This window comes from Myxocyprinus asiaticus, chromosome 17, assembly GCF_019703515.2.
Source record: "Myxocyprinus asiaticus isolate MX2 ecotype Aquarium Trade chromosome 17, UBuf_Myxa_2, whole genome shotgun sequence".
NCBI classification, from domain to species: domain Eukaryota; kingdom Metazoa; phylum Chordata; class Actinopteri; order Cypriniformes; family Catostomidae; genus Myxocyprinus; species Myxocyprinus asiaticus.
Window position 1 is genome coordinate 2,659,193 of NC_059360.1, and position 16,509 is coordinate 2,675,701.

Consider the following 16,509-nt stretch of genomic DNA (forward strand, 5'->3'; position numbering starts at 1 on the left):
GAAAAAGCAGCAAAATGGAACAGCTTTATGCAGCTATGTGAGACAACAGCACTGCACAACTCTTCATGTCAGTTCAATACAGCTACAGGTCAAAAGGTGAATAGCACTCAGGGTGATGATGAGAAATATTGTTCCCTATCTGTCACTCACTCAACGTTGTGTCGATGCAGTGACACTAGGGGTCACTCTTGGGAGCTCGAGACACCTCTGGTCTTTGATAAAAGGCCAATGAAAATTGGCGAGTGGTATTTGCATGCCACTCCCCCGGACATATGGGTATAAAAGGAGCTGGTATGCAACCACTCATTCAGATTTTCTCTTCGGAGCCGAACGGTCATGCTCATTGAGCTGAATTCTACTGTTCATTCACCTCTGCTGGATCTGACGGCGCATTTCAGCGGCTTCTCCCTCCTCTGCACTGGTGCACTGCAGAGAACGCCCCTGCGACAAAGGTAATGGTTCTACAACCTCCGGGTGGAGCCGGTTTCGTCCCAAGTAGTGGCACGCAACACAAGCGGATAAGCCCGGGATAGCTGGCCGGGTGTATCGCTTGCACATAGCGCCTTCCACCTCCTTTTGAGCTGAAGACGTGCACCATTAATTCCCAGTAGTGTTCACAAACTTTGTTCCCTAGTTGACTTCCTCCAAGCCCTGTGGCAGTCGAGTTTTCGGAGAGACTCGCTGCCGGCCCTAACGTGCTAACTAAGAGTCCTGTTCTGGGGTAGGTGCTCCGCATGTGGTGGTTCCCTGTAAGGCTAACCCCATGCGATATATATCTTCCGCTAGTTTGTTTCCCTGTTGGCAAACTGCGTCTTCCTAGGGCAGAGCCCCTCTGCCCCAGTCTCCATGTTTGTAGTAACTCCTCCCCCGTTGGGTAGGATCTACCTTGAAGACTCTCCACATGGTCGGAAAGACCATGTGATGTATTTTTCCACTTAAATATCCCCCACTCTCTTTGGGCGAGGTGTGGTCTCCGCGGTGTCTTCCCCTTGGGACCTGGCAGCCCAGTCGGATAATCCAACTTCTTTTTCAGGGAGTGGAAAAACAGAAGGTGAAAAGAGGCCACGACTGGGTTAAGCCTGTCTCTATCTTTTGGGTAGTCGACTTGTCCCCAAGGGGCTGTTCGACACTCATAACTATGGTGGGGGAGGTTACGTGTCGACCTGGTGTGCTGGCTATGAGGCACACAGTAGTCTGCCCACCACACACCGCCAGTTCACGTAACACAGTTCAGCCAGTTGTGGCGTTTCGTATAGGGACCCCTAGTGTCACTATATCGACACAACGTCGAGTGAGTGACAGATAGGGAACGTCATGGTTACTTGTGTAACCTCCGTTCCCTGATGGAGGGAACGAGACGTTGTGTCCCTCCTGCCACAACGCTGAACTACCCGCTGAAATTGCCGGACCTTATATCGGCTCCTCAGCATAAAACCTGAATGAGTGGTTGCATACCAGCTCCTTTTATACCTGTATGTCCGGGGGAGTGGCATGCAAATACCACTCGCCAATTTTCATTGGCCTTTTATCAAAGACCAGAGGTGTCTCGGGCTCCCAAGAGTGACCCCTAGTGTCATTACATCAACACAACGTCTCACAAGTAACCATGACGTTTTTGTAATTTACTTGTGCGCTACACATCAGAGCCTTACCAAACAGTCCAGACATGAGGTCACCTGGGTCATATTTAATTTCAGAGCTGCTTGTCATATGTTATAACATCTCATGCCTGTAATACAACTTCAGTGAACCTTATATCCACCCATCTAAAAGATCAAATGGGCGCTGATGTATTTCAGCTGTTTGATTAATATGAAATCATCATCCGCCCCTTATCAAACTCCAAACACACACACCCTGTGTAATGTTATAGACTCAATCTCTTCATATCTCAATCTCTTATTGGTGAAAGAGTCATAAATGTCATATTGTGACCTAGCATGAAATGAAAGCTGTCTGAATAACAACAAGAACAGTTTAGCAGAAGATCTTATAAGACTGCATGACTTTGTAAGAAATGACTTGAACAAAATGCACTACTCAACAGATTGTCAAACTGTAAAGGCAAATTTATTAATGTCAGATTGAAAGTTGTTATTCACTGATTATCTTTCCCTCTGCTAAAGCTCGTAAATCTCATTTGCAATGTCACTGACACCAAAACGGCATCGGTTCTTGCATGTGCATCTTAAGCGAACGCATCACGCCAGTTTGAATATGCAAGATGGACAATAGAATTTTAAAGCTACAAGGGGAGGATTTTCATTTAATAATGACTTAAATTTCATTATGTTCTACCATAGCTATTGAATGACTTGAAACAACAAATGAGTATGGAACGACATGAGGGTGAGTAAATAATGACACAACTTTCAATTTTGGGTTAAATATCCATTCAGGATACGTTTACGGTTTCTATTTAGCAGTTGTAAGAAGTCAAATCTTTTTTACTTGCAAACTCACTATTCAATGAAGCAGGTAACTGGGAGTGAATATGCATATGGCATGAGGTACATTGAACACTACGGTTTTATGAAGCTATCCTTGTACTTCCTATTACTGTGTTGTAATTTGCTGTTCTAGTCACTCCATCCTTTGACCAGAACTAGAATTTTCTTTATAAATTCATCAGGCATTGCACATTATTTATGTATGTCTTCGGTTGACAAGCACAGAATGACACTCAGGAGGTATTCCCTAACACGTGGCATCACAAAAGAAATGTTGGATTAAATGTTGTCTCCAAGCACTCTTATTTATACCTCGTTCTACATTTGCTCTTGCTAAATATCCATTTTCAACAGGAAATAAATCACATTTAAGAAGTTAAATGGCTTGTGAAATGTGTCTCAAATGCAGAAAGTTTTCTATAATGACACATTGATCAGAGTTGTTAGGACAGCACTCTGACAAAACATGTTTTCTTTTTTTTGTGTGTGTTTTGAAGGAGAAGAAAGGAAGTGACATAACAGAGAATGATTGTATTCTAGAAGCAACCTTATTAAACAGCCTGCCAGCTGCAGACTGTACACTAAACTGTGCTAAAGCCAATAAATGATGGGAGCTTGACAATATATAAACCATAAATAGTAAAGATTACAATTAGGAATGCACCATGGTGGTCGTCCAACAACTCATACTGTATTTATTAGCCCATACACTGCAAAAATCATTTTCTTAATGAGGATTTTTGTCTTGTTCTCCAGTAAAAATATCTAACCATTCTTAAAAGAATGAATGAAAGAATAAAAAATACAAAATAAAAAAACTAAATTTAGTGAGAAAAACTATATGCCAATGGGGTAAGAAAAATAAACTTTTAGAGTTTAATAAAGTTTATTTTTCTTACCTCATTGGCAGATTGTTTTCTTATTATTATTATTTTAGGCATACTTTACAGATTTCTTAATATCTTATGTTTTTAATGGAAAACACGAAAAATACTTGAATTTTTGCAGAGTATGACTGTTTATTTTATAATGTTTCAGTTTCTATTGTAATACATTGTAGATAATTGTAAGAGTGCATGTTTTGTTTCCCTTTTGTGTTTGTGTGAGCTGGGCTGCGTTCCACTTCACTTTAAACATCCGCTCGCTAACTTCCCAAAGCATTTCCCCTCTGGGGAATTCCTGCCGCCATTTTGGAAGTCCATTCGACTTCGTTAACTGGGTGAGGGAAGTTTCTGCTGACAGACCCTCAACCCCTTGATTTTTACTGAGGGAGTGAGCCTACAAAGATGTACGCTTCAGGCAGCTCCATATCCCACAATGCAACTCAACTGTAACATCACAGCACAGATCGCGCTTAACCTACCCCACCACACAACTCTAATGTATGATGGAAGTAAAGTTAGGCCAATTAAGCAGTTTAGAAAAGTAACATTGAGATTACAGCATAATGCCTGAAGCCACCTTAAACTGACTGTTTGTTACACAGCCATAGCCTAAATGTTAATTGTTATATTACCATTTTTGTTTTTGTAAAACTTGATTAAACAATGAATTCTAATAAAAGCAATTTTTTTCTTAACAGACAAGATTTATACATAAGCCACTAAAATTATAACTAAACTTTACCTGAATCTGTAATTGCATCAATCTCCAAATATGTTGTCTTCTCAGGTGCAAAAATCACTAAATAATTCCATACATTTACATTAGCTGTCAACGAGCTCCAAGTGATTAAACCCATTGCACAGGTTCCACCAATAGTTGGCACTCGCGCAATGTAAGCAATGGCGTACATCCGAGTCCATGAGATGGAAGTTAGCAAGGAAAGAGCATAAAGCTTTTAAGTGGAACGCAGCCCTGGAAGCACAGACATCTCAGAATAAGAGTCCCAGTGTATTTCGGGCTTCTTTATAGGTAAAAGTCCTGCGTTATGCACCAAATATTCATTTTTTTATATTTTTGTTTGCACAATTTTACTCATGTTGGACTCTTGTAGCCCTTATGTCTGTGCCAGTCACAGTAAGGAAAGAGTAAATGTGTGTCCCAAACCGCAAACTTCTGCAATATTCTATGTCATTTTGTAGTGCAAGTAGTGCGAGTAGTAAGTTAACATTGAAAATGCAATAAAATGAAGAGTGCTACGAATACTCGGATCATGCACTACTTCAACCGTCAAAACGGATCAAAATGGATCCAAATCATTCTGTCTCAGCCCAGTTATTACAGAAGACTTCACCAAATACGATCCAGCGAAGCTTCAATGCTTTCACAAGGAACTTGCCTCGATAGCATCTGTGGTATCTGAACATCACAAGCAGACCTCACTCACAGAGGAACTCATGTAGTCTTCCAACTACTTCTAATACCACTTAAACCCCAACTCCTCCACCCACGGCCGTACCTGTTTTCACATTTCCCACTGGAAATCCATGACTAGCATTTCCAGAGAAATTTGATGGCAATCCAGATAAATGCAAGGGGTTTTTGATGCAATGTACCATCTTCCACTTCCTTCCTGATTGGCAGAGCACTGGATTGTGCCACCACCATATGGGGAGAGAGAGTGACCTTCATTACTCTATCGAACATTTTAAAGCACAATTCAAGAAGGTCTTCAAACATCCAACGGGCTGAAAGGAGACTGGAGAACATCTACTCTTAATAAAACAATTAAGGAGTACAGTCACAGATTGTGCACTAACTTTATGCACTTTGGCCGCTCAGAGTGGTTGGGCAGATGGTCCCTTAAAGACTCTTTATCACAATGTCACGCATGTTGGGATGAGAATCTTAACTTGGATCAGTATATTAATCTATCCATTAAGTTCGATAACCTTCTATGAGCTCATCAGCCCAGCCACGAACACTATCCATTCTCTGATTCCTCAACTGACAACACCCAAACAAGAGCCATGCAGATCGGTCGCACTCACTTGACCCCCGAGGAGAGATTACGGTGCAGGTGACAAGGATCATGTCTATATATTGTGGTCAAACTGGACATTTGCTATCTACCTGCCCCTCTCAGCCCAATACCTCTAACTCTGCTTCGTTGAGTGAATTTTCTCCCATTGATCTAGTAAACTGTCAACTTCTAGTACTCACCACTATTATATACAAATCCAATATGATCGAACTTAATGCTCTGAATGACTCTGATGCTGCTGATCATTTTATGGATTCTGATCTCAGCGTTAGATGGACGGCCTCTTGGCACCGGTACCACATGCCACACTACCGAAGCTGTTACCCTACAAACTGGGAAACTCTCTAGTTTTGGGTCTCCCTTGGCTAGACAAATGCAATCCAGAGATTTCGTGGAGTAGGGGGAAGATTCAGAGGTAGAGTCAACCATGTCATTTGCGATTTCTTCATGCCATTACCCCAATTTCTTGTCAAGTCACCTATGTGGAAAAATCCCCAATGGACCACAAAAAGGGGCATTCCCAAGGTCAAAGCTACTCAGTTACCCCCTCACCAACCTCAGGACTGTGCCAACGAGCTCCTATCAGGTACAGCTCCTGCCAAGAGTAGTGATGGACAACAGAAAGGTCAGAGCAGTCCTGAACTGACCACAGCCCAAATTTGTAAAGGAGCTGCAATGCTTTTTGGGCTTTTCAAACTTCTACAGATGTTTTATTCACAACTTCAGCACCATTGCTGCACCTCTCACCACTTTTTTAAGGGCCAACCCAAAAGACTGCAATGGAAGGGCAATGCAGTGCAATCATTTGAGGACCTAAAGGCCAGTTTCATGAGCGCTTCTATTCTCCATCACACTGATCCCACTTTACCATTCGTGGTTGAGTTCGATGCATCTGAGTGCATCAAAATCACGGAACACCGCTTAAACTGTACCCATGAGCTTTCATCGCACACAAGCTCACACCTGCTGAACATAATTACAACGTGGGCAATCGCAATTAAAGCAACTTTTGAAGAATGTCAGCATTGGCTAGAAGGAGCACAGCATCCATTTAAAGTTCTCACTGATCACAGGAATTTGAAATATATTCGGGCAGCGAAGCGACTGAACCCCTGACAAGCGGGCTGGTCTTTGTTCTTTACCCAATTCAACTTTACCATCACTTAAAGACATGATTCAAATAACACCAAAGCAGATGCGCTACCATTTTTACACGATGCCCCATGTACTAGGGAAAAACAAGACACTATTCTCCCACCAGCACAACTAATTACTCCAGTGAGGTGGGAAATTTAGGATGAATTCCAGTATGCCCAAAACACTGATTCTCTGCCCAATAACTGTCCGCCAGAAAGGGTAGATGTTCCTAAGTCTGTGTGAACACATGTTATTCAATGAGTGCACACCTCTACCAGCTCTGGGCACCCGGGAATACAAGGCACCATCTATTACTGTAGATACAGAACAATTTTTGGTGGCCAACACTTCTTGCTGATGTCTACACTTATGTTAAGAACTGTGATAACTGTGCCCAGTCCAAGTCTTTCAAACTACCGCCACTGGCTTATTACAACTGCTACCTATGCCTCAACACCCATGGTCCCATATTGCTCTAGACTTCATCATGGATTTACCCACTTCACAAGGTAAAACCACCATCCTTGTAGTGATTGAATGGTTTTCTAAAGCATGTCATCTTATCCATCTCAAGAAACTTCCAACAGCCTTAGAAACAACTGAAACTATTTTCTATTATTAAGAATTCTGCCAACAATTAAACATAAATATCAGTCTCACTTCTGGGTACCACCCTCAGTCTAATGGACAAATGGAGCAACTGAACCAAGAAATCAAACACTTCCTTTACTCATATTGTCATGACAATCAACATGAATGAAATCGCTTCTTTCCTTGGGCTGAATATGCACAAAATTCCTTGTTGAAGACTTCTACTTCTACTTTCCTGGGCTTCCAGCCTCCACTCTTCCCCTGGTCAGGCGAACCCTCCGATGTGCCAGCCATGGAAGACTGAATGAGGAGTAGTGAATGGACATGGAATGCAGCACATGTCCATCTGTAGCAAGCCATAAGATGGCAAAAGCATCAAGCCGATTGCCACCACTGATCAGATCCCCAACTGAGACCCAGTCAACCAGTATGGCTGTCCACCCAGGACCTACTGCTTACGATCCCCTCAAAGAAATTAAGTCTGAGGTATCATTATCAAGATCATTAAACAATTTACCCCACTGTCTTACAGACTTCAATTGCTGTCTCATTATCGTATCTCTTTCACCTTCCATGTATTCCTGCTCAAACTGGGAAGATCAGCAAACAACTCCATGGGTCACGAAACCCTGGGCACTTTTTGTGATTGATGGAGAGGAGGCTTATCGCATCAGAACCCTCCTGGATTCTCGGCACCGGGGTCGGCAATTACAATATCTGGTAGACTGATACCAGAGGTCACAATCACCTGAGTACTGACACAGACTCTGACTCACCCCACCTGATGGTCATTCTACGAATCAGTCACCTGTATACACTGTATAAATGATGGGTGTTCTCTGATCTTTGCGAAGTCTAGTTATTCTTTGGAGTGCATTACTGAGCATTATTATTCCTGTCTTTGCTACTCATCATTATTGGATTGACTGCCTGTTCTTGGATTACTGTCTCTGCCTGCTGTTTTGGACTTGTTTGCCTGTTCTGTTGTATGCCTTTGGATTATCAACCCTTTGCCTGCCCTCTGGTTTATGAGTTTGAGCCTGTCCTTTTGTATATGTCTAATAAAGCCTCCAAACTCATCAGCCTTAACCCAATCATTACTCTCAATACATGTTCTTGGTCTTACTGTGAACAATTCAACAGTGTAAATTCCACATGAAAAAAAGTTAATCTTTATAATATTTTACCTCTAAAACGACTTTCTCCTTTATCTGATGTAAAAATCCCTTAGACTTTTAAACACTTTGAGATTTTTTTTGCACCCACCCACTTGGCTCCATTCTGGTATGTAAATACTGTTCACCATCCAATGAATCCCTGATGGGTAAAGTCAAGTACCTAAAAAATTTTCTCATTGAATATCCTGTTTCAGTCAGAAATACATCAGATTTTGGGAGTAAAATGTTTTCCAAACACATGCGCACTAGGCATGTCATAAAATATCAATATACCGATTATTGATCAGCACATTATTTTATCGATATATTTTTGAGGCATCAATATATTAACATTAGCCGACTGTGACGAGGAGGAGGGCGTGGCCGGGCTGTGATGGTGCACGACCGGCGCTGAATCAGCGGGAGAGCAAGATAAAGGGGAGCCGGAGGCACCAGTTTGAGAGAGAGAGAGACGCAAGCAGCCACGTTGCACGTGTGTCTGTGTTTGTTTGTTTTAAGTTAAGTTTTGCATTAAAACTTTATGTTGACTGTTCTGCCGGTTCCCGCCTCCTCCTTGCCTGACCTTGAACTGTTACAGCGACATTTAAATTAGAAGACTATTTCGCGTGCTTCCAATTCACTCAGTTTCCCTTCTGGCATAATAGCATTGGGAGTCCACAAGAGGGTTATATAACATTTAGTGAAGCGGGTCACGGGTAGGACAAGGCACAGGATCACAACACAGGATGCATTAATGCGGTGCAGGTGGTAGTTGTGAATCTAGTCACGATACACACAAAAGTTACAAAAGGTTTTTGTACTTCTTCAGGAATGAACAAAGGGACATTGATGAGTTTCCAGGTCAGTCTATGAAACTAGTTCAACTGCGCAAACTGAATGATTACCTATTATTATGCAATTTCTCTGTGTGTAGCCTTGAAGAGGTTTCATTCAAGCTGTCAGACCACAAAAAGACATACTTGTAACTGAAAATACATTGTTTAGGCTATATGAAATATACATACACCCAATGTATCATCCAGTGATGGCTAGATTAAATAATCTTTGTCCTTAGATATTGATTTGGGTCGAATTGAAAACTATGTGAGTTGATCTCCGTTGCACTACAGAATTTTGAGCAACCTCAAGAGGCAGCGTGCGGTGGTGGGAGTGAGTGTACCTATGTAGAAACTAATTGTTTTTAATTTTAGAAGGCACCATGTCGTCCGCCAGATGCGTACAGTGTGCAGCCCACTTTAAATACCCTGCCACTCATACTTTGGTAAAGTTGTATTGAGAAAAATGTCTGAAGAGATGAAGACCATTGTGCAACGAGCAGCCCTATTTATATCTGAAAAAAACCCAGTATATAATGATAATTGTCAGGAACATTTTCTAATTATCCGTGCGTGAAACAGGCATCGACCCGGGCCTAATGTGCACAAATCACTTTTTTTTTGTATTCAATAAACTGGCAAGTACAAAACTCATTACTCATAAAGCATTTCCTAACAATATTGTTCTCACTGATGACATTTAGCTATTTTGTCAGTAAGCTTAATGTCTCTCATGATTTGAAAGCACAACAGTGGCAAACTCTACACACTCCGGCTAACCCAGTCTGTAGCTTGAGCTGAACTACGTGTATTTAGCGTTTGCATGACACTGAAGTTCTCAAGGAAGGGACAACATGTTTACTTATGGTGTGTCTATTCCTTTGAAACCACTTGAGCATGTGCAAATGTTTGCTATGGTTTCCTTCACTGTTGCCAGCAGTATTTTCTCTCTTCAATTAGCGGCATGCTTTGGTTCAAAATATGATTAATTTACAGATAATCTGCAATTGCCATGTAAATATGGAATAAGCAACTATTGGTCCTATTCAGAAGCTAAACAACAGAGCAACAATCACCAAGACACATCTTACATTCCTTTTACTCAATAAAACACTGAATGCATTTTAAGTTTAACCTAGAAAAGTGCTGAGTGCAAAGCTGATAGTTCATGGATAAACCATTGCAGGTTGTGAAGCTGCTATGTTTTGGTCAACAGTAAATCTTGTGTTAGCCACATTTTCCTAATTCTTTTCAATGTGATTTCCACAGATACTCCATTATGAAAGGTGTACATTACTGTAATGATGACATTTGTGAACTACATGCATGAGAAGAGAAAATTATTTACTTTTGCATGCTGCAGTATTTAAAAGTGCAATGAATGAAACCAGCTCAATTTAAATTGTAACTCTTTTCACTTATATGGCACAAATATGTTACATATAAAATGACTAATGTAAAATACAGGTGACTCAAAGTGCTGTGTGAGCATTTTTAACCAGAGATCAAATTAGACATTCATTTACCTGCACATTTAAACACAAATGTATGTTCAAAAGGGCCATATTAGCGGTCGACAGAGATGGGTTTTTCAATGGCCATTACCGATACCAGGATGCTGGATGAGCAGGATGGCCGATATAAATGCAGATACATAATACAAAGTGAAAAGAACACTTATTTTATGCAATATATCCTCAAATTCACTTAAAATTGTTTATCGTTGATTGACAAATTTTAATAGGTTCTGGAACTGACACAAGGGAAAGTTAACACTTCTGTTTATCTGCAAACAAACACAGTTATCAGTCAATGCCAATAATCACATAAGATATCAGCCAATTAACTGGCCTTGGCAGCATTTCCCAAAAGCATCGTAAGCTTAAGTTGATCATAGAGGCCATCGGGGCCAATGGTTTCTACGATCTACTTAGGCTTATGATGCTTTTGGAAACGCTGCCCTGGCCGATATATCGGTCTATTACTAGGCTATCCTCATCTAAACCCTAAAAATAATTATTGTGGTAATGATATTTTGTGACAAATAAGGTTGTCTGTGATAAAAAAATCTAGTTTAAAACACATGAAGAAAATTTATATTTGTGTGCATGTTGGTTTTACACATTTTTATACAAAAACGGTATTTTATCATGAATTGTTTAGTCGAGAATATCAAGAAGTTTTCTCAGGGTTACTCCGTAGCTATGACCAGGGTTGGGAGGGTTACTTTTAAAAAGTATTCTGCTACAAATGACAGAATACAAGTTGTAAAATGTAATTTGTAACATATTCCATTAGATTACTCAAGATCAGTGACGTAATCTAAATATGTTGGATTACTTATTCAGTGCTGGTTGATTTTTTCACTTTACATTTTTATTAAGAATACAATTTTTGCGGTACATCTTTGCTCTAATATCAAAGGTCTTGCCCTAATGTGAATTTTATTCATAGAATTCATCATAAAATATAATCGTGCCTGGTAAGAGATGCATGTAAAGGCAAGAAATAGCATTTTAGTTTAGCATTAAGCTAAATGTTCACATGACAATTTACACGTGGTTAACTATTTGTGCCACTCCAAACTTACTTCAGAACCCCACAGTTTGTACAACAACATCCTTTTCTGATTGTATGTGGATTCTGTTCAAGGAATGTGGCATAAAATATGGCATAAAATATAATATTTGTAGCTTTCTATACAATGTATTGGTTAGCTACATTGGTTAGCATTTCTTGTAAAAAATACCCTAACCACATAAAAAACATTGATATGGCATGTAATCGTGTATTTATTTCATTTATGTTTAATCTGTCAAAGCATTTCTAACTGTTTTTTGTTAAGCTGTAGAAACATTATGTAGCTCCTCTCTTAAGCTTCCTCAATGACACCATATCCACTTTTTCACTCACAACAGTGTGAAAGCGCTTGCATAAATAAAGCAAATCATAAGGAAGTGTTTCACCTCTGTTCAAATGCACTTTGGATCGCATCATTTATATGTATAAATGTTTTCCATCTGAAAGGATTAAATATTAAATGAAACAAATGACAATAAAATGCAAAGTAATCTCTTCAGTAATCAAAATACTTTTTGAATGTAACTGTATTGTAATTACCAATGATTTAAATTGTAACTGTAGTGGAATACAGTTACTTATATTTAGTATTTTAACAAAATGTCCCTTTGATATTAATATGTACATTTATGCATTTGGCAGATGCTTTTATCCAAAGTGACTTACAGTGCACTTATTATAGGGACAAATCCCCCTGGAGCAACCTGCCTTGCTCAAGGACACAATGGTGGTGGCTGTGGGGATTGAACCAGCAACCTTCTGCTTACCAGTTCAGTGCTTTAGCCCACTACGCCACCACCACTCCGTTGTTAATACTCCATATTAACTCTTTGAGGGTCTAAAGCATCCTCTCTGTATTATGTTTTTCTGTCACATGACAACAAAATGGCTACCTACATATTGGTTACACCACCTGACTTTGAATTGGTGGACAAATGTTTTCAAAATTAAACATATTTTTAAATAAAATTGTTTCAATTTGTTAGTTTTTTTTTTTTAAGAAATACTAATAAACATTATTCTGCACTACTCATGAATTTTTCAAGAATTTCAGCTTTTCTCGAGACTTTCTTTTTTTTTTTTTTTTTTTTTTCCTGTCTCTGAACCAGATGGTTCATGACATTTTTATTTTTTTAACCTTTTGTCATTTCTTCTTTTGATGACAAAGGTGGATAATACCAAGTTACCACAATTGTACAGTAGTAACAACTGTCATGTGGGATCTTTGAAAGAAACTATGGTACCGTGGTAGATTTCTGTAGGGGAACCCTTCTTTCAGGTGCTCGTTTATTGGCAGGAAATCGATATGAAGTTGTATAGAGCCTTGAAACACAGCTTTGATGTAAATAACTAAGTGTCTGTTGGTGCCGTGCGCTTTTACGCACCTGGTTTCCAAACACTCCGATGGCGCAAGCGGTGGACACCTCATCCGAACCGAACCACACGGACGCGACCTGAGACGGCATTCCCAGGATGAACACCTGCGCGAATGAACAGACGAACTGTCCGAGCATCGTGACCCAGAACAGGCTGGGCTGAACGCTGACCACTTTGATCCACGTCCCGACGCAGTTGATGGACGTGGCGACCAGCGCGATCACCCGCAGCCCCTTCCGATCCAACAGCCATGTCACTGGAAAGATGAAGGGGATGTAAGTCAACATATAGATCATTGAGAGCCAGTCGATGGCGAAGGAAGTCACGTTGTAAAACTTCATGAAGATGTTGTTGATGATTCCATACTGGATCCACTGGAACGCGTTGCACAGCGAGTACGAGCTGAAGAGGAACACTATGAGCCATCTCCTCCGGTATAAACGAGTGGGAACTGTGCCGGTGTCTTTGCATTCGGTGATTTCAGTGTGATCAGAGTTCAGATTAGAGCTTCTCGTCTGGTCTGTGTGAATCACTCCGTCCTTTCCAGCGTCATTGTCGCCTCTTTCGCACATGTTGTGCCTCTGAAATCTGGTTAAACCCGCAAGTCAGTGTTTATGAACTCAAAAGCGCGTCGGTCTATAGACTCCTGACGCGTTAATCCAGCTGTAAGTGAGCTGAAGAATCACATTCCGACTGACTCAATAACAGCGATCCAGTGCAAAGGTGGATTCAGAAGTCACGCTCTTCACTCCAGGAAACAATTGTGCGTCTGATATCACTGTGATTCACTCATACGTGGTTCAAACTTCACTTCGTTCATCATCATTTCTCCAAATGACATGAGAGTGAAACTCTAGCACGTGATCTGGGCTCAACCCAACACATCCTGTTAGTGCTATTGTGTATTGCATATTGGATGTATTAAATATATAGTGTATTGCATATAGTACTGTATTTAACACCGTGGCTGTGTAAAGCACCACGCAAATGTTTCGGGGGCCCCACAGTTTTGGGGGCCCCTGCTGGCCAGAAGTGATCTGAACATCTTTTTACACTATCAGCTAATCAGGACTGACAATAAATCATGTAAAAACCCCCTTGTCTATTTATAATCCATGTTGGGCCATATTAGGATGCAGCATTTGTTCTGTGAAAGAGAAATATTTAGTCTGACTGACTTTTTTTAAAACAGATATTCACACTTTTCTTAATCAGCCATTTGGTGAGATTCTAAAGAAAAGCACCCTATCATACCATTAGGAATCAACAGTTTCAGAGATAAAGTGAACACAAATTCAAACTTTGATTGGGGCCCCAGAAATGAGCAGTGTTGGGTAGCAAAGTTCAACCTAGTTTCATAGAATGAACGTTACAAAAATGTTTGCCAACCGAGTTCTACGAGCCGCTTTCTACGTTTTGCTGCAGTACCTGATGAAATTAATATTAGAGGCGCTACAACAACTGTATGTTTTATTCACTTTCACACAAATCAGGAGTACAACAGCTGATTATGACTTTATAAAAACGTATTTTTCACACTATTACTCGCACACTGCTGTTTTGATATCGAAACGCTGTTACTCTTAACGCATCATTTGAAAAACGATACATTTTAATACACTTGTGTTACAAACTCAGCTACATTTACACACTTAATCCAATGTGATTAGCTTGCATGGTAGCTTACCTGATAACGTCGTGGATTTTGGACTTGGAAGACCATTGTTCGAGATCAGTCAAGCACACAAGCTGACACGAGATGACGTGTTTGCTTCAGAAAATTTGCATTTTTATATCACATTTGCTTTTACAACACTATGGGTTGGGTTTTTGTGTTGCTTTAGGGTAAGGATATCTATTTTGTTCACCTCTCATTTAATTTTAGATCAGCATTGATTAGGTGTAGGCTAACGTTTTAGGTTTTGGAGGTGTGATTTACTGTCATTAAATGTAATTAAAACCTCCATCTAATATTCAACTCTGTGACCCGCCAACGTTTACGCTTAAAATGTTCAAGTCTCCAAATACATAACTCAGGCATATGTGGTATCGTTTGAAAGCTTAGAATCAGAACTTTTCATAGGTAACCATCACTTATGGATTTATGTTACATAAAATAACAAAATAAGGCCTGAAATAATTCGCGTCGCAAATCAACACCACCTAGAGGTCATGTGGTAGAAATATTTATATGAATATAAAAGTCTTTCAAATAGCACTTGTAACATGGTTCAAGGATGGGAAAGGAGGCGGGAACCAGCTGAGCAATCAACGTAAACTTTAATGATACAAAGGAACAGGGGCCTGGGTAGCTCAGCAAGTAAATACACTGACTGCCACCCCTGGAGTTCACAAGTTCGAATCCAGGGTGTGCTGAGTGACTCCAGCCAGGTCTCCTAAGCAACCAAATTGGCCCGGTTGCTAGGGAGGGTAGAGTCACATGGGGTAACCTCCTCGTGGCCACTATAATGTGGTTCTCGCTCTCTGTGGGGCGTGTGGTGAGTTGTGCGTGGATGCCGCAGAGAACAGCGTGAAGCCTCCACACGCGCTATTTCTCTGCAGTAACGTGCTCAACAAGCCACGTGATAAGATGCACAGATTGACAATCTCAGATGCAGAGGCAACTGAGATTGTAAATTGGGGAGAAAATAACTATAAAAAAAAAATAAATAAAAAAATAAAGGAACTTAAACATAACATAAAACACACAGACAGACACACACACACACACAGCAGCCATGTGCATCTCTCTCTCTTTCTATCCCTCCAGCATCCCCGGATCCTCTCTTATTTCTCTCCTGCTGATTGGGCAATTCAGTGCCGGGCGTGCATCCTCACGACCCGGCCACGGCCTCCTCCTCGTCACACTCCTTCACTGCCAGATTCAGGACAGGGCGGGCCCCCCCCCCCAGTCTCTGGAGGGGAGACGCTGCCCTTCCGGCCGTTCTGCCACACAATGGTCCTCCCCACCTCCTGAGAATTTGAGAGAGACGAGGGGAGGGAGAGGGGAGAGAGAAAGAGCAAGCGGGAGAGACAGAGAGAGAGAGAGAGAGAGAGAAAAGGGAAGAAAACACTCTTCTTCAGCTCCCGTGGGCATGCCGCCCACTCGGTCCTCAGCCGCTCCTCTGCCCCCTGGAAGATGGCAACGGCTCCTCCGCCTCCTGGCGGACGGCAGCAGCGAGTTCTCCCGGACAACGCGCCCCACCTCATTTCCCAGGTCTCGGCACCAATGTAATGTGATTCAAGAATGGGAAAGGAGGAGGTGGGAACTGGCTGAGCAGTCAATGTAAACTTTAATGATACAAAGGATGTTAAACATAACATAAAACACACAGACATGCACACACACAGCAGCCGCGTGCGTCTCTCTCTCTCCCTCCGGCGTCCCCAGCTCCTCCCTTATCTCTCTCCTGTTGGGCAACTCATTGCCGGGCGTGCATCCTCACGACCCAGCC

The 16,509-nt window shown here is 41.2% G+C and overlaps 1 protein-coding gene across 1 annotated transcript in view; it reads right to left on the bottom strand.

Moving 5' to 3' along the window:
- LOC127455375 (feline leukemia virus subgroup C receptor-related protein 2-like) overlaps positions 1-13,835 on the bottom strand; it is a 49,546-nt gene extending 35,711 nt beyond the window's left edge. The window contains exon 1 of the mRNA XM_051723228.1: positions 13,063-13,835. Coding sequence (XP_051579188.1) covers positions 13,063-13,626 — 564 coding nt within the window. The 5' untranslated portion in view covers positions 13,627-13,835. The remainder of the gene's footprint in view (positions 1-13,062) is intronic.
- Positions 13,836-16,509: the final 2,674 nt, after the last annotated feature.